Consider the following 25,960-nt stretch of genomic DNA (forward strand, 5'->3'; position numbering starts at 1 on the left):
GGTGAGGATGTTTCAACAATCTTGTTGCTTCTCTGTGAAAACCTTATTTACTAAAGGTCTTGTGTCTTGATTCCCAAATACACACTACCAATAAAGCATCTAGATTAGGCTAAGATAACTTCATGGCAAAGACAAAAAGTATATCTTCTAAAATTCTGATACCAAAATTAGATTTTTAAAATGTCACTCATCAAGCCCAACGTGCTCATTTCTTTATCAGAGTACTTACACAACCTCCTACTAGCAGGAATTACCATGGTACTCCAAGTAGGACCAAGTGGTCAGCCATGTTACCCCTAGCCGTTTGGCTTTCTCTTATTAATCTGGCAAAGCTCTGTTTGAGGGATAAAAAATGTACAAATTACAGAACTGAAAAAGTAGCAGTGCTTCTTATTTCCACACTGTCAATTTGCTCTCACATTTTATCAGATGCAGTGTATTAAAACTCTGTAAATCAGCTCACACGGATCCTACGCTGCCAGGGCCGTGGAACAGCGAGGCCTCAGATTCAGCACTGTGGCTGCCACCAGACCCAAAGTGCTGCAGAGAAGAGTCCCTTAGCTCTTGCTGGGCTTTTGATTTTGTCAGCGACTCAGTCTACATCCAGTAACAGGCCAGGATTCATCCCATAGATAATTTCTTGCCTTAGGTCACTTATAATGCATTGACCTCACCATTTCCACGGCCTGACATATTAAGTTGTTGTGTGCCATCAGAATAAGCATTGTTTTGTTTTGTTTTTCTAGTTCCAAAGGCACTATCATTTGGTGGTTATGAACATGCCATTTGGAGTCAGACCCAGTTCAAGTTCCAGCTCCACCACTTACTTATTTGCAGAGGTGTAGGTAACATAATTTTCCCAAGCCTCAGTTTCCCTTTATTTAAGATGGGGAGAGTAACATAAACCTAACAGAAGGGTTAAGGGGTTCAATGTGATCATGATGTTAAAACTAAGTGCCAAGCAAAAGGTATTTAATAAAGAAAAATTGTTATTTGTAGACCTATGTGATCATGTAGGATAACTGCTAAATTGAACATATTTTCTGGAGAGTAAATTTTTAAAGAGAAAAAAGAATTAACTGCTGACAGCTCTGAACATGGTAAATATGCTGTTATTTGTAAGGCTGAATTTCCACATCACATCTATTATTTTGGAATCAAAATATTTAGAATCAAAACAGCTACACTTAAGTCTCTTGTTACATATGTAGAGTTAACGTGCCTGAAAATGCACTTCTGTTTTCTGCCACAAAACTTGTTCCATCCTCGGGAAATGAAACCAGTCTCCTAAGTTAAAAACCTGGTCATCGTACTCTCAGTAGTCTAACCCACAGCTCCACAAGTGTTCATTCCCACTTGACTCTACCTTCAAAATGTACTTCACGTCTATGAATGTTCACCTTCTTGCCAGATTGGTAGGAGAAAGCCAGATATGAGTACTAAAGCTACCAGGAACCTAGCGGACACCAGGACACCTTTCATCTTAACCATGATGACATTCTCTAAACTGGACCTACAACAGACTTGCTGTACCTTCCACCATACCTCCAACATGTTTGCTATATGGCAGCTCTCACAGTTCAAAACAAAACCAAACAATAGTATTTTATTATTTCGTTCTCTTATTTAAAATACATCATTGACTTTTCATTATTCTTGGGCTAGAGTCCAAAACCTTTAACCCAGCCCAATGGCCTGCAACATCCTGCCCTCACCTGCCCTTCTAGCTTGCTTTCCCTTCCCGGCATCTTAGTCTTTCTTTCCCCAGCAGGTCATTGTTTTGCCACCTAGAACATTCTTCAAGTCTAATTAACACTTACTCATCCTTAGGGCTCAGCTCAAATGTCAATTTCTCACGCGTCTGACTTCTCTATACCTCACACAGCACTTAGTACATTTGTCATGGTGGGGAGGCATGTATCTAATCATTTGTACACTTCTGTCTACATCCAGCCTGGAAACACCACAAGGGCAAGGGCTTTGCTTTTCTTCTTCACTGCTGAATCCTCAGTACTTGGCACATGATAGGTTCTCATAGTTATTTCTTGAATGAATAATGGATGATGATCTTAAAAAGCAACTTGCAAACTTCTTTGTAACTTGGGGATTTTGATAGTTAAAATTAGGGCTTCTGGAGTTAAGGGTCTGATGGAGATTTTTTATGTATTTATTTTCTGTTCACCCTGTGTCAAGATTTGTAAAGACAGGGGCGCCTGGGTGGCTCAGTCGGTTAAGCGGCCGACTTCGGCTCAGGTCATGATCTCGCACTCCGTGGGTTCGAGCCCCGCGTTGGGCTCTGTGCTGACCACTCAGAGCCTGGAGCCTGTTTCGGATTCTGTGTCTCCCTCTCTCTGACCCTCCCCCATTCATGCTCTGTCTCTCTCTGTCTCAAAAATAAATGAACGTTAATAAAAAAAATTTAAAAAAATAAAAAAAAAAGATTTGTAAAGACAGAAAAGGAATTACTGACCAAAAATGGGAGCTTCTGGTATTTCAGGGAGAAAGTAAAACCAGAGGGAAGTTTTATTCTGCCAGGGGATTCTCTTTACTGATGTGCTGCTGAGAGATTCAGAGAGAATTCAATAAAACACATAGAAGAAGGAAAGTTAGCTTCTGTCATCAAGCTACTTTGTACCATTTTAGACAAGAGAAGCTGACTTCAGAAACTCCCCAAGAAGCAGCTGGCCTGGATGATTCCTGACCTTGTTATTCTCAGGAGGGAAAAGTGTAGATGGATGGTATCAACCAGGAATTGCACATGGATTTTGTTTCAAGATGTAAGTGGGTGGAAATAAAGATGGTGGTGATTTTGTTACACATCATATTAGATAAAGACAGTATTGACTGCTTGCATTTAGCTCCTCTGCCCTGAGTTTTTTTTTTTTTTTTCCTTAGATTATGTTATGGTTTATACATGAATTGACTGGTTTTGGTAGTAGAAACGTATATGCACTGGTCTCTTACATGATTAACATCGGTAGAGAATTTTTAGGCTTTTTGTCTTGTGTTAAACTCGTAATTCATACAGTCCCATTTTTGGGCTATGCCTCCTTAACCAGCACCTTTAATTCTACTTGTCACAGAAAAAAATGGAAAAAAAAGCGCAGTCTAGAGAAGATGTAACATGCCTCATTAAGATGGATGGGAACGTCAAAAAGCAATGCAGAGAAGCAAGGGTTTGCTTCTCACTGGTCTAAAGAAACACGTTGGACTTGGCTTAGAGTCTCTGGGGGTGGCAGCATGCCTGCTCATCACCTCCCAGTTATGAAATTCTTCCATCACACCCAGAAGTCTGTGTTAGGGAGAGTAGAGGTGGTGAAGCCGTTTGTAAATTTCCAGTGCATTTTCGAAATTGATGACTACATCATGATCAGCCTCTATGACCTGCCTTCAATGGTTTCTCTCCTGGATATAGTTAACCAATCCTTATTTGGTATAAAAATAAGAATGGGAATCCTAGTATGGCATCATGCCCATAAAAGAAGGGCTCCCATGTCTACACTTTCTCTTGTGGGTAAGAAAATGATCCTATGAAACTCACAATGTTCCAACATTTGAATAAGTGACTTTGTTCAGTTTTACAGTTTCTAAGACTATATTAAAAAAAATACTAGGGAACAGAAACAAATAGTATGCTACAATCTTTGACTTTTTTTTTTCTACCTATTAGGAAAATTATTATCCTCCTCTAAAAACCCAATTCAAACAGATACTCAGTTTGAAATGTTTCCTGATCATCCTGGGAGAGTTAATCACTTCATCCACAGTATGGTCACTTTAGTCTTAAAGTGTATTGTATACACTGCACTACCCCTCTGTTTATGTACCTATCTCTTCCTTTAGATTGTGTGAACTTCAAGGGCAAGTTTCATGTGTTACTCATGACCTCCCTAGCACCTCATATAGTGTGTTTGGTATACATGAGGGACTCAGTAAATTTTGCTAATAAGACACTGAATGATAATATTTTAAAAAGAAATGTAAAGCTCAACAATTCTATTAATTACTGCTGAAGTTTTCATATATGGGACCAGATGCACATCCAAGTTATATGTATTCATGAATTTCATGAACAGAGCTGCTGACTTCTGCACCCTGTGTTTGACTTCTGGTGATAGCCCTATCCCAAGGGCCTCACATTCTCTAATCTTTGGCCCTGGAATGCACTGATCAAAGGATATCCAGATGTTGTTCTTGCTTGCTTTTTTCTTCTGACTGACTTCAACATTTTGGCAATCCTATCTACTCAAGCTTTGTATTGAACTTGCCTCCTCCAAAACCTCCATTGAGAAGCCCTAATCCTTGGAGAAATGACAAATATATAAATGATTTATGGAAGGACTCTATAGATCAGATACAAATTCTAGGAACGCTAACTTCAGAAAAATAGGAAGGTGGCACACTTGGCTCTGCTGGTCCTCTCTCTACCAGATACTTGTCAAGATAACACTTGATTGCAAATGGTTTTGTAAAGTAAATCTCCTGGAAAATGAATTATTTTCATCAGCAGCTAGGAGACAGGAGATGGTTTCTGCACCATATGCCTTGTAATCACCAAAGGGAGAATCTTTGTGAGGAGCAAACACTCTGATGGATTTTGCCCTGTAAATGTAACAATTAGGGCAATAAATGTAGTCTTGTATGTATTCATTTATCAGACATCATGCCACCTTATTTTGTGTGTGGAAACCAGTGGAGGTCCATCCAAGGTGGTTCAGAATTTCCCATCTCACTGAAGCCCTAGACCTCTTGCAAGTTACTTTGCCCCTACACATCTAGATTGTGCATCTTTAAAAAGGTGGAAGTAATGGTCCCTTCCTGCCTCACTCTATTATTTCAGGCTCTAATGAGATAATGCAATAAAGAATGAATACCAGGCAGATACAAAGTGCATAGTAAAAACTGGTGATGAATGGTGATGGTGGTCCTCTTCCTTCCTTCCTCTCCTCCTCCACTTTCTACAATGGCTAGTACATTTCTCCTTCCCTTTCTCCTCATCCTTCTCCTTCATCTAGTCCCCTCTATGTAGACTTTATGTCCAGAAACTCTTTTTCAAACAAAAGACTGTTAATGTAAAAGAAGGTTGACTAACGCCCAACAAACTCTGTGGCAGAAGGAAAAAAAAAAAAGACAGAAAGTCTTATACAGACTTAAAGATCACCACCAACTATGAAAATATCCTGAATTAAGCCATGTGGCCCAGTCTGCTTTCAGCCTAGAAACCTTTTGACAAAGGTTTATTAGTGCAGTTATTTTTAAATGTTTATTTTTGAGAGACAGAGAGCGAGAGAAGGAGACAAGAGAATCCAAAGCACGCTTCATGCCATCAGAGGAGAGCCTGACACGAGGCTCCAACCCACAAACCATGAGATCATGAGCAGAGCCAAAGTCGGATGCTTAACCAACTGAGCCACCCAGGTGCCCATATTAGCGCAGATGTTTAAATATATCTATTGTATGTAATATACACATATAATTTCTACAGACTTTCATATTTTAAGCCTCACAGATTAAGAATGTAGGCATCGTTAAAAATAACCTATATCATCAGAGAATAAAATTTATTACAGTTTAGAGTGACCACAGTGACAATGGTGCACAAGTTATTCAAGATCTTATAAAAATAGTAAAAGAATATTATAGGTACGAAATGACAGAAATGCTATGGCTTGCATAGTCGCTTCCAGCAGTGTGCAGAGAATTCACTTGCCATTACAGATTCCTTTTGTTTTTCCTCAAACCTAGCTTATTAACATTTAAAAACTTAAGTGAGAACTATTTATTTATTTATTTTTTTGAGAGAGAGAGAATGAGAGGGGGAGGGGCAGAGAGAGAGGGAGAGAGATAATTCCAAGTAGGTTCTGTGCTTTCAGTGCTGAGCCTCACACAGGGCTCAAACTCGCACTGTGAGATCATGACCTGAGCCAAAACCAAAAGTGGGACACTGAACAGACTGAGCCACTCAGGTGGCCCTAAGTGAGAACTTTTTCAAGGGTCAGCATGAATTATCGCCTTTCTCTGTTTCGTTTTCATGGTTCTTTTTGGCAAGGAAACAATAATAACTGGAGCATACAAACCATGACAGGGTCTGGGGTTGGGGTGCAATAGCGTTCCCCCATCTAGCAGCCCACCCACAGCCTTCACAGTCATTCCTTCCCAGCCCATCGCACTGTGACCCACACACCTTGTCTCAGGGCATTTAGGTGGGCGTGGTTTTGGAGGACCAAAAGGGGAGGCAAGAAAGGGACAGAAGAAAAGGCAAAACACACAAAGCCAGACGTGGAGATCACTTTGAAACTCTTCCCTCCAACCTAAGTGCTGCCCCTTTTCTCTTGTTTGTTTTTGTACATTCTTGTTTGCCCCTCAGGCATCAAGCTGTTAGTGTGTACAGGAGGGATTAAAGTCAGACGGCATGTTGGATGAAATATAAATTAAAATTATACTTCTGTCAGTCTGGAATCAGGGATTGTTTCTCAAGGTCTCCCCAAACACTTAATTTCAAATGAGTCTTCATTTATTACTTCAGGAAAGGCCAAATGCATAATTTATCAGCAGCTTTCAGTCAATATACCCTTATAAGCATGTTTCCCATGAGCCTTTGAGTAAAAATATGTTATGCTAATTCTATTAGTTGGGTACACAAGATCTGTCTAAGAGAGTAAACAAGCATTAAAAGGAGACACATGTGAACAAAGAAATACCTATCAGCCTACCATCCAGAGTCAAATTACCAAGGGAACAACAAAGAGGTGGTATACTTGTCCTGTTATTTACACCAGGACCGTCTCCCCGACAAGAATCCTGAACCGTCTAGGGGACGCTGTGCACATGACTCAGGTGGGGCAACAGGTGTGACCGGCGATGGGGACTTACCTAGTCTCCAGTGGCACGTTGCTGTTTAGCACCCAGCTGTCCTGGAGCTGAACGGACTCCGGTGTGGTGGCCAGGTCATTGGGTGCAGGAGCTGGGGCGTGGATCTGGCTCCGCCGGTTGGTCAGTGAGTTCCTGTTGAGGGAGTTGGCAGACGAGTGGTGATGGGACAGAGTGTGGTTGTGAGGGGGAGGCAGAGGGGGCCTCAGAGTCGATTGGCTGTGGTGGTTTGGAGGACCTGCAAAGAGAAGAAGGAGAAATGGCCATCAGTGGCTGTAGGCTGTAGCCCCAGACACTGTGCAAATCTGAGGAACAAAGCCTAGAATCAAAGTCTTTAGGTTGGTAATTGCTAAAAGTCACAAACAAGAGAGAGAGAGAAAGAGAAAGACGGCATAAAGCGTTCCAGGGTTGGTTACTAACAAATAACATACTTTGATTTGCTTTCTTCTGTAGGCCTCAAAGGAAGAAGGAGGAACTAAATTAGTAAAACCAGGCTGGAGCGTATTAATCTTGAATATGTTAATCTTAAAGTGGAAGTGACACAGACCTGACAGGGCTGGTCACTGATGTAACAAGTCCCTGTACCATTTCCTGGTAAACCAGTACATTGCATGCATTCTTTATAAACATTTTCTTTTTCTGAAAGGCAATGAGAATATGGTACACTCTAAGTCAGAGAGTAGCATATTTAAATACCTGTAGCAGGTAAGCAGGGAAGTCAAGTGGGCCAGTTGTGGACTGCGGTGATTTGGAAAGGGTAGGAAGCACCCCTCACTCAGATCCAGGCCCATGTGGCCATGTGGGGATAAGGGCCCAACGCAGCCAAGTCTTCTAGTTTTTCTAGGAAAGCTGAAGATCTGGACTTTTAGATAAAATTTCCTGTTTCTTAAAAATGTTGATGATTTTTTAAAAAGTGTATTTGTTTTAGGTGTTATGTATAGATGTATGCTTTTTTTTTTTTCATGAGAGTCAAGAAAATACCTGTGAGCCTGCTCAGACATCAGGGTTGATGTTTTCAAACCTTGACCCTTACTCCAAATTGCATCCTCTTTTCTCATCTTGAAATCCTCTATCCTCATAGGAAAAATGCATAAAAGAGAACTATACCTCTGTGTGTATCTCCTTTGTAAATATGACCACAGATGACAACTCCACACAGGGTTTTCCTAGCAACCCACTCTCAATCTACAAAATGAAATATTTTAAGCATAATGAAAACGAAAGTAGTTCACTATGCAATGTAAGCCTATAATTTGGTTTTAATGGCTGCTGAAACATGACTTTTAATTTGTGTCCTTTTTTGAAGCCTCCAGTCGAGGTTGGCAGCTCACCAGGTGACTGCCAAGCCTTGTCATTTTGGCCCCTGCCAACTTTTAAAATCCTCAGCCCCTGCTGTCCTGGCTTTAAGAAGTTGGCTCACATCATTTAAACAAGCAATTTGACACAAATTTCAACTACTTGTCTCCTTATGTGGCCAGGCTACATCTCCAAAAGGTGTAATCTACATTCCGTAGCTCCTGTGAAGCCTGCAGAAATATTCTGAAAGAAAGACAACATGTCAAGAAGATGCTAGGTTTGGAGAGCATCATGACCAAGGAAAACAAGAAGGAAAAATAACAGACACAAGTGGTTCCCCGAAGTTTCTATCTCTGGGCTGAAATTACTTGGGGGATTTTTCTTTTTTTTTTTGGTCTCCAGAAAAAGACAACTAAAACTAAACCCCAGTGGGAAATGCCACCATACAGTTGTACAGGTTTTAAATCGCGTCCTCCAAATGAACCTGCAATTCGTATTTTACATCAGGCACCAGTGACATTTTAAATATATCTTTGAGGGAGTTTCGTAGCTGTAGCAGGCTATTACATTTTCTGGCTTTGTTGTCTGTCTAGTAATGTATTATTATATACTTATTTAGCGTTTGTCTGTCTCATATTAGTGGGAAGAGGTGAGAAAAGGGGATGAAATGATTTCATAATGATCCTTCAGAGATGCTATCCAAGCCCCTCACACAGGGTTAATAAATTTTCATGCTTTCCTTTCCCCTCCCTCAACTCCTATCCAAGTGGTGTCATTATTCTCCATTAGTGAAGTAATCTTGAGACTTGCCTCAGGAAGATGAGATGAATCAGTGTACAAGTGAGAACCCACCCTCCTCGGTCCCAAGCCCCAACTTCCCATTTCCCTTGGCGCCTGGCCCCACCTCCAGCACTCCAGACCACACACTCTCCCAAAGTACAAAGAGGCCATGTGAGGCATTTAATTCACTAAATGAGATACCAGAACTCTCCTGCTTCCTGTCTATTCATCCTGAGCTAAGGTTTCTGAGCCTGCTTCAACTTGTGTGGCCCTTCTTTGTCCATCTGTGTTCTGTGTGGGTGAAATTCCTGTGGTTTTCCCTTTTGCTGATGCTATCCAGGGGTGCTGCTAAGGGGGAAAGGGAACCACGGACCCAGGTGCTATGTGGCATGTTTCCTATAAAACGAAGGATGAGCTTTCAAGTTAATTGCAAGAGATGTCAAGCTCCCTTTCCATTCTTTTTTTTTTTAAGTTTATTTATTTATTTTGAGAGACTGCACCAGCATGAGTGGGGTAGGAGGAGAGAGAAAGGAGAGAGAGAATCCTAAGCAGGCCCCACACTCAGCGTGGAGTGTGATGCGGGGCTCAATCCCACAAACCGTGAAATCATGACCTGAGCCGAAATCAAGAGTTGGAGGCTTAGCCAACTGAGCCACACAGGCTCCCCCAGCTCTTTTTCCATTTCTACTAAATAGAAGGCCCAGAGCTTCATGGAGGAGATGAAAGAATACATAGTGTTCTTCTCACACTGCCCTCCTGTACAGCAGTATGTTATTTCACTGCAAATAAATCAAATTATTGATGGCAACAACAAAAACCATCCAGCATCCTCAGTATTAGATGGTTTCCTCATTACTACTGTTCATTTCCACTGTGACACTGACTATATTTTCTCCTTTATCTATCCATCCAACAATCGTATTTTTCAACTATGTACAAGAAAAAGAAAAGACGATTAGAATACTGAGTGGGAAGAGCTACCACTGGGGAATATACAGAGAGACATGGAAGAGGCACTTGGCCACTGGTTAGGAGAGGAAATCTAAAGGACTGGGTTCAAGGGTTGGGTCTGCCCCTTTTAAATAACATGAACCTAGGCCTACAACTCCATTTCTGTAATTGTCTGAGTACTCACCCACCACTCCTGACAACAGCAGTAAGTGTGTGTGAGTCAACATGAAGGATGGAAAGGAGGAGGAATGCACAGTGCCACATATGCCACCACATATGCCACCTAAGGTAAGGTCCCCAACCATGTGCATGGAACACTGCTTGCTTCTTTCAGGAATAAAAGCATGGATAAGACACAACTGTGGCTCTCAAGGAGCCCAGATTCAAGTATAGCAGCCCCCAAGCTGGATATGACCAAAGATTCCGAGTCAAGATTTTGTATAGTGTTCTAGATCGCTGACTTCTCTTGAAAACAAAAACAGAATAAAAACACCGAGTCTATTCCCTCATGGTAACAACAGGATATAGCTGAGTGCTTTTGGGTGGTTTTCTGCTTTGCCATTAACCCTAACAATCCCAGTTTATTTTAATCTGACCGGGTGTAAGCATTTATGTTGCCACTGGTAGGCATTTAGGTCTCACCCATGGTACCTTAGCATTCTGGGTAGGTCACATATCTCTCATATAACAACACCCCTGCTACAATCATTCATTTGAAGCACTTTTTGTGTTTCCTGGTTTTCATTAGTCATCCAATGAGCTTGCTGGATGTGACGGTTTTCCATTTCAAAAATGCGAACAATGGCCACCAACACGCCTTACTGCTTTCCAGGAAGCCAAATTACATGAAAAAGGCCTTCTCCAAGGCAACTAATGTCTTCAATGTATGCTGAAACAGAAATGATTAACAGCTTGATGAAGGAACCTAAACGTCCATTCTGAGTTCTACACATTTATTGGGTTTAATTAATGTGCATATTAATGGCTCTTCTATTACATAAATAGGAAATCACATAATAATGCAATTGAGCCACAAATAACTATGTAACATAAATGCTTACATAGTATCAACTTAATAAGTATGCTATTAGCAGGCAAAAGGCAACTGTCATTAAAATCACAGTGCTAGCCTATTATAGTACACCTGATTTATCTGGAGTACCTAGAATTTATTTTTAGGTACTGTGTGGCTTTTAGTCCTAGGAAGGAGGAATTGCACATTTATTCTTTGTGAAAAGCTAGGGCAGGACAGGTAGGACTCCTGGCAAGGGTAAGTGAATTTAGAGAGAGGCTGCTGCCTGTGTATTTAAAAACTAAGTGCTTCAATTGTCCTGTTTGCTTGTTTGGTCTTATTTGCTGGAAAAATCTATGCTTAGATTTGTTGATGCCAGAAATCTTGATCCTTACAGGGATGCCATTCCCATATTCTGTCCTTCCTAAATGCCAATTGGTTGACAGTGGAGTCATAAGAAAAATAAAGTAGTTCTTTGTTGTTGGGTCTAACAAGGTTAGCCATGGGGCCTGCAAAATCCTGGAGTATCAGCTCTTGTGTTGACTAGACTAGCAGAACTCAAACAGCGTGTGGAAACAACCAACACCCACATTGTATATATAATATATACATAAAGGATTTTCTTTGGAGCAAAGGAAGTAAATTCTTAATAATTGGCTATTGTTGTACTCTTCCTAAATAAACAGATGGGGGAGGTATTTAGGCTAGGTCTACCCTTGCCAAGGTGGGTGGGTGTAGAGGAGAGTAGGCAGGCAGGGATAGACTAAGATAGCTTTGTTTTGCTCTGTAGTCCACACTATTTTTTTTCCTGGTGATTAAAATGATAAAATGTATGAACAAAAAAATTCTAAGTATAGGCCTGCCTAACTGCCAATAATTCACTCTTTTTGGAGATGGCATGCCAACTGTTGGTCTTTAAAAACTTCAACCCCTTGGACCCTGAGATGATGAATTAACCACAAACTCTCTGCCTCCTCCTACTGAACTATGTCATTGGGGCAAGTTACATCTTGAGAGCAATTTGAAGATGCTAGAAGTGATGCTGGTGTTGGCAGAGATTTTGGACTCTCTGGTTAGCGAAAATTGGCACCAGGACATGCTGTACAGATCTGACCTCAAATGGGAGGCAGAGGGGAATCAGAGGGAAGATTTTCAAGAGTAACAGCCTCTAGTTAGAACTGGGAGTCTGCTGCAGATAACCAGCTTTGTGGTTGGCTTTGAACCCCTGCTTGGCCACACTTACTTGCAGTATGACTACTGGAAAGTTATGTATTTGTTTCTTTGTTTCTTCATCTGTAAAATGGGTAATTTTACTTCTCTCATATAGTTGTTAGGAACATCAAATGAGAATACATCTATAAAAAGCCTACCATGATTCTTGGCACATATTAAGTATTAACAAATGTTATTAGTATATATTATGTGTTATAATTAATAATACCGATCATAGCAATAACAGCAATAGCAACTTTACCTCGTGAGGAACTCTAGCTTTCCTGCCTCTTTTGAGTGGTCGCTTTTAAATCAACATATGTTTAAATCAATATATAAAGGCAAAATCACCAACCTCAGACCTCTTCCAGCTTCAAATGCTGTCTACAGAAGGGCATTGTGACTAAGTGACATGACACAGGCATTAATACGCACAATCTCTAGAGCATTGCTCTAAGAGCTTCCAGAAATGGAACTTGGGATTCAGAAGTGTTCCATTTCTATAAACAAACTATTGATGTTAATGACAGCAAAATAACACCAACAATAGCTGCTAGGAGTCAAGCTCTCCCTGTGTGTCCGGTCCTGTGCTAAGTGCTGTACATAAATTTTTCAATTTGTTACCACTCGATCTTATGGGGTAAGTTTTCTTCTCGTTCCCATTCTACAGATCCAGCCAGTGAGGCTCAGAGAGGTTAAGCAAAGCCCCAAAGGTCATGTAACTTAGTAAGAGGAATAGCTGCTTTTGGATCCCAGGGTTTCTTCCCCATTCTGTCATATGCAAAATATCAGGAGGCCCAAAATGCACTCACACAGGGAGAGAACAGAGACCTCTGTCCTGGTTTATACAAATCACCCTGACAAATACAGAGGAAAAACTGGCTTAACTCACTTCTTTCCACATTTGCTTAAATGGCAGAACGAAAACTTACGAGGAATTGGAGGGAATTGCCCACCTCAAAGCTCTGCACCTCACAGTGCTGCTTGAATCAGGAGAAATAGGCCAGAACAGCCAAACTGCAGTGCAATCTCTTTTCTGTGCCTTCCCAAAAGGCCTTTCTCAAACTTCCTCCTCCGTGTGCATCCTGGCTCCCATAACCAGTGGCATGAGGGATAAGCAGCAATTAAGTCTTCTGGAGACAGAAACAAGGGCACACTTGGTCCCAGCTCATCCTTCCTGCTCTGACTGAAGGTACTTTGCCAACAGCCTGGGGGCAAGGGAGAGGGGTTGGGCGAGTCCAGATCCAGCCTCGTCCTGTGTTAGAAAGAGGTGGAAAGAGATTTACTTGTGTCTAAGTACTGGACACTCGGGACATTCAGCTTGCTTGCTCCTTCCCTGTTGTAGCATCTACTGAATGATTTGTCCTCTCAAGAATAGACTTTTATTGTTACTGACCATTGGATGGTATTGCAGGCTTTGTAGGGCAGTGACTGATCTGCAGTGTTTCTCAGATGTGGTCACTACTGTAGCAAGCTGCAGCCCCTTCTCCACATTTCAGAATGGGGGGGGGGGAAGAGAAGAAAGGATGAAGGAATGAGCCAAGTTATAACCTCTTTCTCATCTCCCGGTGCTCAGCTACAGCTTTGACCAGTGCCTCTCGGCCTGGATCGCACAGTCCTGGATCAGGGGACTGTCCTTGATAGAAAAGCCCCATTCAGCCTGAGAGGAGCACCAGAGAAGGACAGGGCTGTGTTCACTTGTAAAGAATGATTTGTAGTTCTCTTGCTTACACTACATATATGACCTCAGAGAAAAAGCATTCTGAGTGCATTTGCAACGACACACACACCAACACTGCATGGCAGAAGCAAGGGAATTGCCATCACCAAGAGCAATCCTTTGCAGGCTTAGAAACCAAAGTTTTGTCAGCTCTACCTACATTCATAAAAAATTAGGGTTTAGAGGGACATCGTAGGTCATCTAAGAACAATTGCGCCCGTTTAATAAGCACCAGCTGTGTGATAGGCCCTGTGTATATTTCACCTTATTTAAACTTATAATAACCTTCAGAGTGGATATTGTTCTCCATGATAAAGAGAAAGAAATGGAGGTACAGGGCGTTAAAAGATCTAAGTTTCTCTCCTTACATGTTGTATTTAACTGTAATACATCTGGGCCCCTGCTGAGTGCATACTGGGCATGTTTCTTTCATACCCTAGATGCATGGTTTTATATCATTTTTGGACTCTCCTGTTTTTCCTGCTAGACTGTGAATTCCTTCAGCACAGAGCTATGGTGGCTAGAAGAGTAGTGCTGAATGAAGGAATGAATGAACGAACCAATGAACACATCATGTCTCCTGGGGTTATTTTGCAGAACCTCAGCAAAGAGGGGTCAGAGCAGATTTCTGCCTCTGTTCTTTGGACATTTCTAGGCTGCTAGCATCTGATGGGCTTTCCCTTATGCCCAAATCCTTATTACCCTCACAGGTCCTTCAACAGGGAGACAGCTGGACCCAGGGAGAAGGTGGCTTTGTTCCTCTTTGTTCTTAGTTTTATTTTATTTTTTCCTGTTTCTGCCTGATCACCTATTCTCTCTTTTAAATAACAGATGTACAGGGGTGCCGGGGTGCCTCAGTCAGTTGAGCATTCAACTCCTGATTTTGGCTCAGGTCACAGTCTCACAGTATTGTGGGTTTGAGCCCTGCATAGGGCTCTGCATGGAGCCTGCTTGAGATTCTCTCTCCACTTGCACTCTCTCTTGTCTCTCTCAAAATAAATAAATTTTAAATAATAGATTTACTGAGATATAATGAAATTCAGCTTTAAAACATGTACACTTTAGTGCTTTCTTTTACTATATTCACTGAGATATACAACCATCAGTACTGTCTGATCTTAGAGCATTTTCATTGCCCCCCACTAGGAAACCTCATAGTGTTTAGCAGTCACTTCCCAGTTCCCCCAACCCCTGGCAAATATCAATCTACTTTCTGCTTCTATGGGTTTGCCTATTCTGAGTACTTCATATAAATGGTGATTCCCTCTGTTTTTTAGAACCACAATGTCTGTCTGTTGCAGAGGCCCATTGGAACCAATCAAAGTTAGATCTCAGATGGGGCATACTTCATACTACTTAAAAATATCTTTTCCTGGCAACTTGAAGCTGGTGTTCACAGGAGCTTGTTGGCTGAGACCCTACTGCTGTTGATATTTTTCAGAAGGAGATTGTTAGATATGACCATTTGAGAGCCAATTGTATACTTGAGGGTCCGAGGGGGATCCTGGAATTTGTTCTACTGCTTCAGGCATGGCTGTAATCACTGCAGACAGCCATTCCTGCTCAACTAAAACAGAAACACGTGCAGGCAGGACTCAGGGTGGAGGGTGGAGGAAAAAAGAAGCAGGGAACTCTTGAATTGGGTGCCCAACCAGTAGCTGTACTTGAATGATGACCTTAATACCATTTGTAGAGGACCATCCTGCCCACGTGGGCAGGTTCTCACATATGATGGGGCAGAAAAGGATTTTAATCACAGGTGCCACATCATTATACCATACCCCTATGCTCATTCTTTGTGTTCTTCATCATCTGGAAGGTATCACTTGAGATCAATGTCAACTCTATTAGCTACTTTCTAAGTGACAAAGACAAAAAAAAAAAAAAGACCACTTGAAATACTTGAGAGGAACCCTCCTAAAGAGAAGATTTTATTGCAAAGTTATGTCTGAGCAGTGCCTATCTGAGCATTTCAATAAATCTACATTACCCTAGGTATTTTGGCATCCTCTGGGAGAGGAAAGCCTATCAGTAGAAAGTAATGATTTTGGGTTTTTCAATTGCCCTAAGGATCTTGACAATGCTATTAAGACCCATGCTTTCCCTGTCGAGAAGTTTAGGAGTGAAATTATTAATATGCCCAGACGTTATGTTGATTGTTGCACTGTAGCAGAAAATACTCTCTCTGTTATTTGAGCTGCATTATCACTTTCCCAAGCAGAGAATTGCATCAAAAATTTAAACTCCTCTCATTCCAGCTCATTGCATAGCTTTTCAAGGTCTTATTGTAAAATAGTCTGGGCAAAATTTGGATATTTCCCTATCCATGAAAGATAATATGTTTTTCACAGCCCAGACTATTATTTTTTTTTTTTGAAAAATAAAAATCACAAGTGGAATTTTCTTCTATCACGATGCCATTCTTTAGCTCTTTAACCAGGTTTTTGTCGGGGCATATTTCATTTTCTTTTCCTTTGGATGGTCACAAATGTTTTCCCCTGATCACAGGGAGAAGATCAAAACAAAGATAAAATATGATTTTGATTTTAGGTTGAGCGTCTGATGAACAGAACGACGGAGACAAGCTCTGATCTACACCATTCATTAATATCAAGAATGACTGAAGCACACTAGTTAAATGGCAAGGACAGGATAAAGGTTCTTGGAGCATTTTCACTACAAAGCTCAGCAGAATTATTTACTATCTGGGTGACCTTTTCCCCAAATCTCTCATGGTACACACCTTATAGGGCAAGGGAACTAAAGTTTCTCCATACTATATAAACAGAAGTCAGCTGAATGTCAGACCTTGAACTGCATCTGGTTTCATGTCAAGTGACAGCTGATGTAATGGGATGTATAGGGCATACTGCTGGAGAGATTTTCAGGATACTCTTTCTGCCTTCAAAAAATACAAACACACACACACCACAGCAAGGAATTACTAAAGAAAAATATCTGAGAGCTTCCTAAAGAAACATCTCCTCCCAGGGTTGCCTGGTGTAGATACTGTCAGAGAGACTGCCCTCTGGGTTTTATTCACAACTGTTCAGTGGTTTCTTTCAAAGTCAAAATTGTTTTGCTTTCCCAATTAAAGTGGATGAGACAGTGCTCACAGCCTTTTCTATCATGTAGCATGGATGATGAGTAGGAATACCCAGGGCTGAACAGAGAAAGATGAGGAAGTCCACCTCCACCCTACCCAAGAGTCCCAGGATGCAAACAACTTTCAGAAAAAAACTGAGACCAGTAGGATACCAGTGTGCTCTGCAGATCTTAGTTCTGTGGGGAAAGAGGAGGCAATGGAATCACCGTCTCCCACTGCCCCCTCCCACCCTGGGAAACAAGGGTTTCTTCCTAGCCATGGCTCGTAACGTGATTTTCAGGGCTTTCTCAGTCTTTTTGATACTCATCTCTCCAGTTTCGCCTGAGGGACTTCTGGAGTTAGACAATCAGAGTTATGAAGCACTTCGCGTGTCTGTGCCTCTGTTTCCCTGTTCAAAAAAGGGGGCAAATACCATTCCTACGTGGTCAAAAGTTAAAGGAGAAAGAACATTTTAAGTTAAAGTGCTTGGAAAATGCATGACAAATAGGAAGTACTTAAGAAATGTCAGGATTTATTTATCTTTCCCTGAACAGGCTAATTCTTTCTTGAGGCTGTGGAGAGAGGAGTGAAATAGACCCTGTGATTCAAAGATTATTATTGTAATGACTTGGAAAACTTCCTGTTGCCAGATATTTTTAAGGTAAATAGCACCATTAAGAATTAAGGATCTCTTTTCATTCTTAGGAGTTATAGAAACTCTAGGTCTCACAGACTACCAAAATAATCAGTACTCTTGATTTCCACCTTTTGCAACTTAAACACTTGGAAATAAAACCACCTGGTGGTAGACAATATGAAGGGCCCTACATCAGCTTACCTTGTATAAATTCTCTTATTCCCCATGGAAATGAGCATAAGGAAGGCCCAGGTTTTCTTGAATCTTGGTGTTTCTATTTAGCACCAGCTCCCATTGCCCATGAAAAGCTCATGATAAAATCAAGATTTTCTTTGTTGTTGTTATTGTTGTTTTTGTTTTGCTCATGCTCATCTATGACCCATGCAGTTTGCTCTATCATGCAATTCACCACTGAACAACTCAGGCAGGTCCTGAGTTATTCATCACATTTAGATGGTTTAAGTCATGAATTAGCAATTTGTTTCTCAGGGCTTCTTGGGTTACAGAAACTCTTTAGTATTTATCATCTCAAATGGGATCATTCTTAATCCCATAATGCAGAGAGTGAGTAATCTCTCTCGTGAAATATCAGATTTGGAGGAGAAAATAATTTCCATTTCTAACACTTCTTATCTTTCTAACACATTTTAATAGTGTGGTCTGGGAAGGCTTCTCAATAAGATGATATTTGATCAGAGACCTGAAGGAAATAGGGAGAGAGCCACCGCAATGTCTGGGGGAACAACATTTCAGGTAGAGGGAAAAGGAAGAACAGAGACATTTTAAATGTGGGATGTGCATAGGGATTGGCCAGAATACCAGCTGAGTTTTGTCTCCTCCATTAAGCTTCAAGCTTACTTCTCAAAGTAAACAATGAAGTAAGTAGGAAAGGTCCTGATCCTCACTGGCCTCTGATATGGGACTGAGCCAGGCAGGCTTCTGCCTCAGGCCCTTTGCAGTTGTCTTATATTTGGACTGGGGATACAGATAACTGACTGGCTCACTCAAAGTGGCTCACTCCCTTAAGGTTGGAATGTCTCAGTTCAAATCTCCCCTTTAAGACACGCCTTTTCAGGCAACCTCAGCAGTCATATCCTCTTTTCTATGGTGTTTCTCTAAACCACATATCATCACATTTTTCCCCCTAGTAATTGTCTTTCTGCACTAGAAATTAAGTACCTTGAAAGCAAGAATGTTATTTTATTTTCTACTTGATCCCTGGCACCTCGAACACTTAGTAGGCACAATAAAGAACTTCTGAATTAATCAAATAATTAATACGTATGGCAAGAGCAAAGGAGTCAAAAGGAGAGTCCAAATTCCGACAGAAATGAAGGTCTTGCAAAGGGGCTGCTGCATGGTGTCATCTGAGACAGATCTCAAATGCTTGAACTTGACTAAAGTTCAAGAAAAAAATTATTGCAGGCATCCTTGCCAAAACACAGTTCTATATCACGCAAACTGTAGCAATTTTTTCTCTTCCTGCAGTAATCCAAACATGACAACAAATGCCTTACAAGCAGAAATCCCCATGGAACTAATGATGGCAGAGGCCTCTGACACACCCCAAGTGGGAATAGACACATTTCACTTCTAAACTCCGACTAACAGGATCTCCTGTGGCTCTCCGTGCCACTTGAAAATGTTCGCTTTCCATCACAAATTTATTGTATTAAAGGATCTTTGCTACAGGCCAGTGGTTTACCTGAACAGGGTGAATCCTAATTCATCCATACGCTTGGTGGTAGGAGAAGCCAACTGGATGTGGCAAGGACAAAGGGTATGCCGTAAAGGGTTTACAAGTCAAAAGCAGGATACATGGAGTTCTTCCTCCTTCAGGAAGCCCTTTCAGATTGCATCAGATCAAGTCCAAAGGCTTCCTGTGTGCTGACCTATGTAAGATATTTTATGATTGCCCTGTTCTGGCACTAACATTGGAACTGACTCTGGCACATTATATACTGAATGACTCCATTTGGCCATATTTAGCCTATTAGATCTTTATTAACTTTTCTAACCTGTACACGGAATAGAATTGGAAAGAGTTTTCATTCCAAGGATTTTCTTAGTAGGGAGTCCAGCTAGATTAGATGCAAGTAGCCACTTGGTAAAGTCTTTCACATTCTCGGGGAGAAACCCAAAGAGTGACGGTTCTCTCCACAAGATTCCTTTTGTTTTCTAATTAAGTTCTGACACAAGAAGAGTGGCATATGAGCTATGCCCACTTGTGACAAAGCATTTTCAATTACTTCCTTGTTCATTCCTTCATTCACGTCTTCATGGGTTCATTCACCTGGCAATTCATTATTGAGCATCTATGCCGGGTCTGGTCGATTTTTGACATGGTAGATCTCTGGCCTCTAGGAAGGTAAACAGGTGGCAGATCTCCAGCCTCTGACCTTTTTGTTGAGCCTTAAAGATCCCACGGTAACTCTTCTATTTTTCTTCTGGTTGTTAACTACCCAAAGACTTCACTTTCTCACGAATGTTTTTATTCACATGTCAGCTTATGTGCAATAATTTTATAAGGGTCATTATGACATACTGCTCTGACAAGTCTTCATATATGCATATCATTCGACTCCACATGAACCCCTTCTCCCTGTCCCCTACATCCTGTCTTATTTCCCAAGATGAACTCACTCTTCGGTCAAGTCTACATCTTCCAATATACAAGATTTTGTGCTAGGGTACTGTTTAAAGGGTGCCCCATGGCATACAGAGAAATTCACAAGAATGTTAATTATTACCTGTGGAGAGAAACTATAACATTTTGATTCATTTGTGTTTTCAGTTGAATGTGGTATTTATCAACTCTCTTTTATGTTTGATTGTAGATAATATAGCATGGTGAATTGGAGCCCTCTATTATGCACATGGAATACACATGCTGTATTGCTTTCCTTGTAAGATTAAGACTCAGAATTCTTGCTGTGAATTTTCAGTTCCATCAGTAGGATCCATATGGACTTTGGAGTAGTCTTTGCACACAAAAAATAGAGTGAGACATCTAGATCCACGAAGTGAAAATAGAGATGGGATTAATGAAGTTTTGCCACTTGAGTTTACTCCAATTGTCCCATCCCAATCTTTCTGCACATCTATACCCTTAGCATCCTCACCCTCATTCTATGAATAACAGAAAAACCCATCATTTATAGATTTTTCTAATTAAAACACATGTAGTCTAAACCAAAGAAGCCATAAACAGCATTGAGAAAAGTAGGCAAACACACTCCATGCTTTTTTTGTTGAGAAATTTTAGCAGAAGTTCTTTTTAAGATTTTACTTTTTAGGCAATATTTACACCTAACATGGGGCTCGAACTCATAACCCCAAGATCAAGAGTTGCAGGCTCTCACAAAAGAGCCAGCCAGGTGCCCCATCTGACATAAAATTTAAGGGCTATCTCATTAAGGCACTAAACAAACAAATAAATTACCTATTAAATCAACCAGAAGCAGCACACGATAAAACAGAGTATTATGCTACAACATACTTTTCACAGACATAAAAGCTAATCAAAATACCATGACAGAAACTCTCATACATTGCCAGTGGGGATGTGAAATACACAGACATTCTGGAAAAGTCCACCAGTTTCCTGTATTGTTACACTGACCACAAGATCTAATCATCTCAATTCTATGTATTCACCCTACAGAAATGAAAATGTATCTTTATCTGAAAACCTATACATGGAAGTTTATAGCAGTTCTATTACGATCACCAAAACCTAGAAACAACCCAGATATTCTACAAGTGAATTAATAAAGTGGGGTAATCTGTATGACAGAATGCTACTCAGCAATAACAAGGGATCAACTATTGATACATGCAACAGCTTGGAAACATCTCAAAGGTACCATGCTGAATGGGAGAAGTCAGTTTCAAAATGTTATATACTGTGTAACTGCATTCACATGACATTCTCGAAAAGACAAAACTAGCTCGGCCTGGCTGGCTCGGTCGGTTAAGCATCTGACTCTTGATTTCGGCTCAGGTTGTAATCTCAAGGTTCGTGAGTTGAAGCCCCGCATCAGGCTCTGTACTATCATTGTGGAGCCTGCTTGAGATTCTTTATCTCTTTCTCTCCCCTCCCTCTCTCAAAATAAATAAACTTTAAAAAAGACAAAACTAGGGGGTGCCTGGGTGGTTCAGTCGGTTGAGGGTCTGAGTTGGGCTCAGGTCACGATCTTGCGTCGGGCTCTGTGCTGACAGCTCAGAGCCTACAGCCTGCTTCAGACTCTGTGTCTCCCTATCTCTGTCCCCCCCCCCCTCCACTCATGCTTTGTCTCTGTCTCAAAAATAAATAAACATTAAAAAAATTTATAAAAATAAGACAAAACTATAGTGACTGAAAACAGATTGGTGACTGCCAGGATTTGGATTGGGAGAGGATGTAACTACAAAAGGGCAGCATGAGGGAGGTTTGTGAGGGGACAGAACTGCTCCGCATCATGATAGTGGTGGTGGGGTTACACAAATCTATATGTGTCACAATTCATAAAATTCATAAAAGACAATTTTACTGCGTGCTACTTTAAAAGTATACAATAAAACAACAAAAATTAAACATGTGGCTGAACGTTAAGAACAGGACATAAGGGTTCCTGCTGGCTCAGGCAGTTAAGTGTCTGACTTGGCTCAGGTCATGATCTCACAGTTTGCGAGTTCCAGCCTCGTGTCAGGCTCTCTGCGGTCAGTGCAGAGCCCACTTCAGATCCTCTGTTCTCCTCTCTCTGCCCCCTCCCACTTGTGTGTGCTCTCTCTCTCCCAAATAAACATTAAAAAATAATTAAAAAAGAACAGGATAGAATATTTGGTGTTGAAGGGGACAGACTTGTGGCAGAGTATGAGCCACTCCAGGTAGAGAAGCTGAGGCTATTCTCTGTAAAACAAAGGAGCCAATCAATGCCAAAACTTGGAAATCTGTTTCCAACATATATGTCACATCCTTAAAAATAAGATTAAAAAAGCACCCTAGAAAAAACAAGAACAGGAGCACCTGGGTGGCTCAGTCGGTAGAGTGTCGGACTTCGGCTCAGGTCACGATCTTGTGGTTTGTGGTTTCAAGCTCCACGTTGGGCTCTGTGCTAACAGCTCAGAGCCTGGTGGAGTCTACTTCAGATTCTGTGTCTTTCTCTATGCCCCTCCCCTGTTCACACTCTGACTCTCTCTCTCATCTGACTCTCTCTCAAAAATAAGTAAACATTAAAAAAAAAACAAGAAAAAAAAAACAAGAACAGAGTCAACATTGGTGTAAAACTTCTACTGTGTATCACGAATAGTTTTCGTACTTGAATTCATGTGAATACTGTTTGCTGAAGCTCATGCTCCTACTGCAAGCTTTCTAAGAAACTATACTGTGTAAAAAGGAGAAAGAATGGCTTTGCTGCACAACACTGTCAGCTTCTCTACTGACACTCAGCACAATCTGTAACCTTGTAGAAACATTAACAGCACTACATTATTCATCACAATAAGATTATTAGTTGATGGGAAACAAATTACAGAGCTTCACAACCTGCTATACTTCCTGAATGCATACAAGGCAATTTTTCATGAATGGAAATTGCTACCCGGGAAGAGAAACTTGTGTTTGTCTTCTGATAGTTCCAACAGGAGAAGGGATCAATTCTGGTGTCAAAAAAGGCCAATGAAATAAAAGAAAAGAAAAAATTTAAACGGTATTTAGGAAGACCTCCTCAGGGCACTCACAGCTCAGCAACATGTCCAGTAAAGATACAGACTGTAAGCTTGGAGGAATGGAGAAAGCATACCTGTTTCGTTTAATGTGATGGCACAGCTCTGCATGTTGCCATGGATTTATTGGAAAAGCACCTTTAGAAATGTAGGAGACGCCAGCAGCGCTGAATACAGGTCTGGCCATCTATGCAGCCATCGAAAATGGCTTGGCTTGTTCTGGTCCCTGTGCTACAAATGCCAGCAACTAGCAAATGCTCATCTCATTTTTTACACCTCACATCCTCCTGAAATGCCTTCCTGGCCACTCTCTTGCCCTGCAGGTGGAACGCACCCTTCTCTCTGTCATGACCTCTAGGTAGCACACATAGATGTGATTTTCCCACATGCCAGTCCCTACTGTCCTTGTCCCCTCGCATCAGGGTCTGAGCCCCAGATCCAGGGTCTGTTGGATGATGGGGTGGAGGAGCAGGACTAACGGCTGGTTGGTAAACAGATAAATGAAAAGGGATATCAAGGTTTCCAATAGCAACAGCCTAACCTGGGGAAACAGGTGTGGTGTAATTAGCATAGGTCTGTGCAGCTCCAGCACCTGTGACCCACATCAGTCCTGTCCTTCAGAGCCCAGGAGGTTCCTAACTACTGGGGCTGGGACTAGCAGAAAGGAGGGGGGGGATGTGCAGGAAGATGACACTGCTCAGGCTCACAACAGGGACTGTGGCTTATGAGGTCTGGTCCCAGGAAGGGCATGAGGGCAAAGTGTGAGAAGTGAGAATTCTAACAAGGGTACTGTAGGCACTGACAAGTAACTCAGGATGTCCCGTTGCACCAGCTGCTCTTCTTTGCTCCTATTACTCTCTCAGTTTATAGAGCATCGCACGTCTTATTTCCTTTTCTCTTCCCGGGCACACTGTTTCCCTTCCTCTGTCCTTGCGGCTTAGGTGTTCAGACACTTTCCACAAACACTCATGAGTACCCAGCTAAAATGCTATCTACTGCTTTGATACTTCCCACCCCTTTTCTTTGCTTCCAATCTCAGGGAAAATCAATAAAAAAATCCATTATTCTGCCTACCTGGACGATTCAAGGTAGAGCCACCTGCGCAACCGTCTGGCTGAACTTGCAGAAAGCTACGGCTCCTCAGTTGCTATAGCTGGCCGTGGAGCCAAGGACACAAATACCAGGCCCTGGAAAGCTGCCGTGGCATGGGCTGGAGCTGAACTTCTCTCGTGGTGCAGACTGCGACCTGAATGAGGACAGCCTTGCAAGAGGGCAGGAAGGTGCCAGAGATGTAGGCAAGCCCTGAATCAGAAAGGCGGGAGCTATCTTTGTCTTTCCTCTCAGGGATCACTCTGCCAGTCTGGTTAATACCCAAAGGCTCTCGACGCTTCTCAGTGCTCCAGCCAAACTCCCTTGTCCCAATTTCTTCCTCTGAACCAGCCCTTTCTCTGAGTTACATCAGTGGCTAGGCTTGTCATTAGTACGTGTTTTCCAGAAGGAAGCAGACATTTTCAGGTCCTTGCTTTTAAAGGTCACAACCAATGTGGCATGTCTGCCTCCCTGTTGGGTTACATTTTGCTTACAAAGTGTGGTTTGAAGCCAAAACAGTTTGAGAGAACATGTGCATCTTTCCCCTTCTCTTGGGAGGGAATCTGGTGTTCTGAGGTAAGTGAAATGCAACTGTCCCATTCCATACCCATGTTCTATTTCTCCCGTTAAGAAAAGAACAATGTGAAGGGATGCTGGAGATTCACAACATGTGACAGCTTATAGTAGGATCTGCCACAATACTAGGTGAGTGGATTTTACTAGTCTAGAAAACAGCCTTTCTCAACCTAACCAAAGGAAGTCCAGGGCAAGATGTGTTCTGGAGGAATTAGTCCCAGGTGGGCCTGATTTGAATGGGTTGGATAATTATAGATCAGGCAGCACCTTGTCTAAGGTGAAGTCCCAGATGCCTTCACTGTATACTTTTACATAGTCTCCTGTAGTACCATGTGTGTGTCACATTCATGAAAACACTTCACCATAGACAAGAGTGATCATAATATTTATAATACTAATAGCTAACTATTTTGAGCACTCACTTTGTGCCACGTTCTAGCTTAAGAACTTTACTTTTGTATCACAGAAAAATAATGACAAGATGGTTGTCTACCTAACATGCAATAATAGCAAGATTATCTAAGTATGATAATCCTACTTGATCCTCATAGTGACTCTAGGGAAGGTGCTCATTATACAGACCAGGAGACTGAAATTTGAGAGGTTTAACTGACTTGCCTCAGGTCACAGAGCTGGAAAGGAAGAACCATCATCCCAGGCTACTGATTCCATAGGCCTGGCTCTTCATGCTAGGTGGTCCTGGGTCACAAATATGTCTTTTATCACACATCATTTCATAAATGAGGAGGTCCGAATGAGTGAAATTCCCAAATAACCAAAACTCACTGTCCAAAAATGGTAGATTTTTTTTTGAGGGAGAGAGCGAGCAAGCAAGCATGTGCATGAGCAGGGGAGAGGCAGAGAGAAAAGGGGAGAAAGAGAGAGAGACAGACAGACAAAGACAGAGATACACAGAAGGAGAGAATGAATCTTAAGCAAGCTCTAGGCCCAGCTTGGAGTCTGAACTGAACTTGGAGTCTCACAGCTGTGAGATCATGACCTGAGTCAAAATCAAGAGTCGGATGC

At 41.6% G+C, this 25,960-nt stretch overlaps 1 protein-coding gene across 1 annotated transcript in view; it reads right to left on the reverse strand.

Annotated features, from left to right (window-relative positions):
• TENM2 (teneurin transmembrane protein 2) overlaps positions 1-25,960 on the reverse strand; it is a 380,391-nt gene that overhangs the window by 296,169 nt on the left and 58,262 nt on the right. Inside the window, 1 exon segment of the mRNA XM_032593990.1 lies at positions 6,874-7,108. Coding sequence (XP_032449881.1) covers positions 6,874-7,108 — 235 coding nt within the window.

This window comes from Lynx canadensis, chromosome A1 (assembly GCF_007474595.2).
Source record: "Lynx canadensis isolate LIC74 chromosome A1, mLynCan4.pri.v2, whole genome shotgun sequence".
NCBI classification, from domain to species: domain Eukaryota; kingdom Metazoa; phylum Chordata; class Mammalia; order Carnivora; family Felidae; genus Lynx; species Lynx canadensis.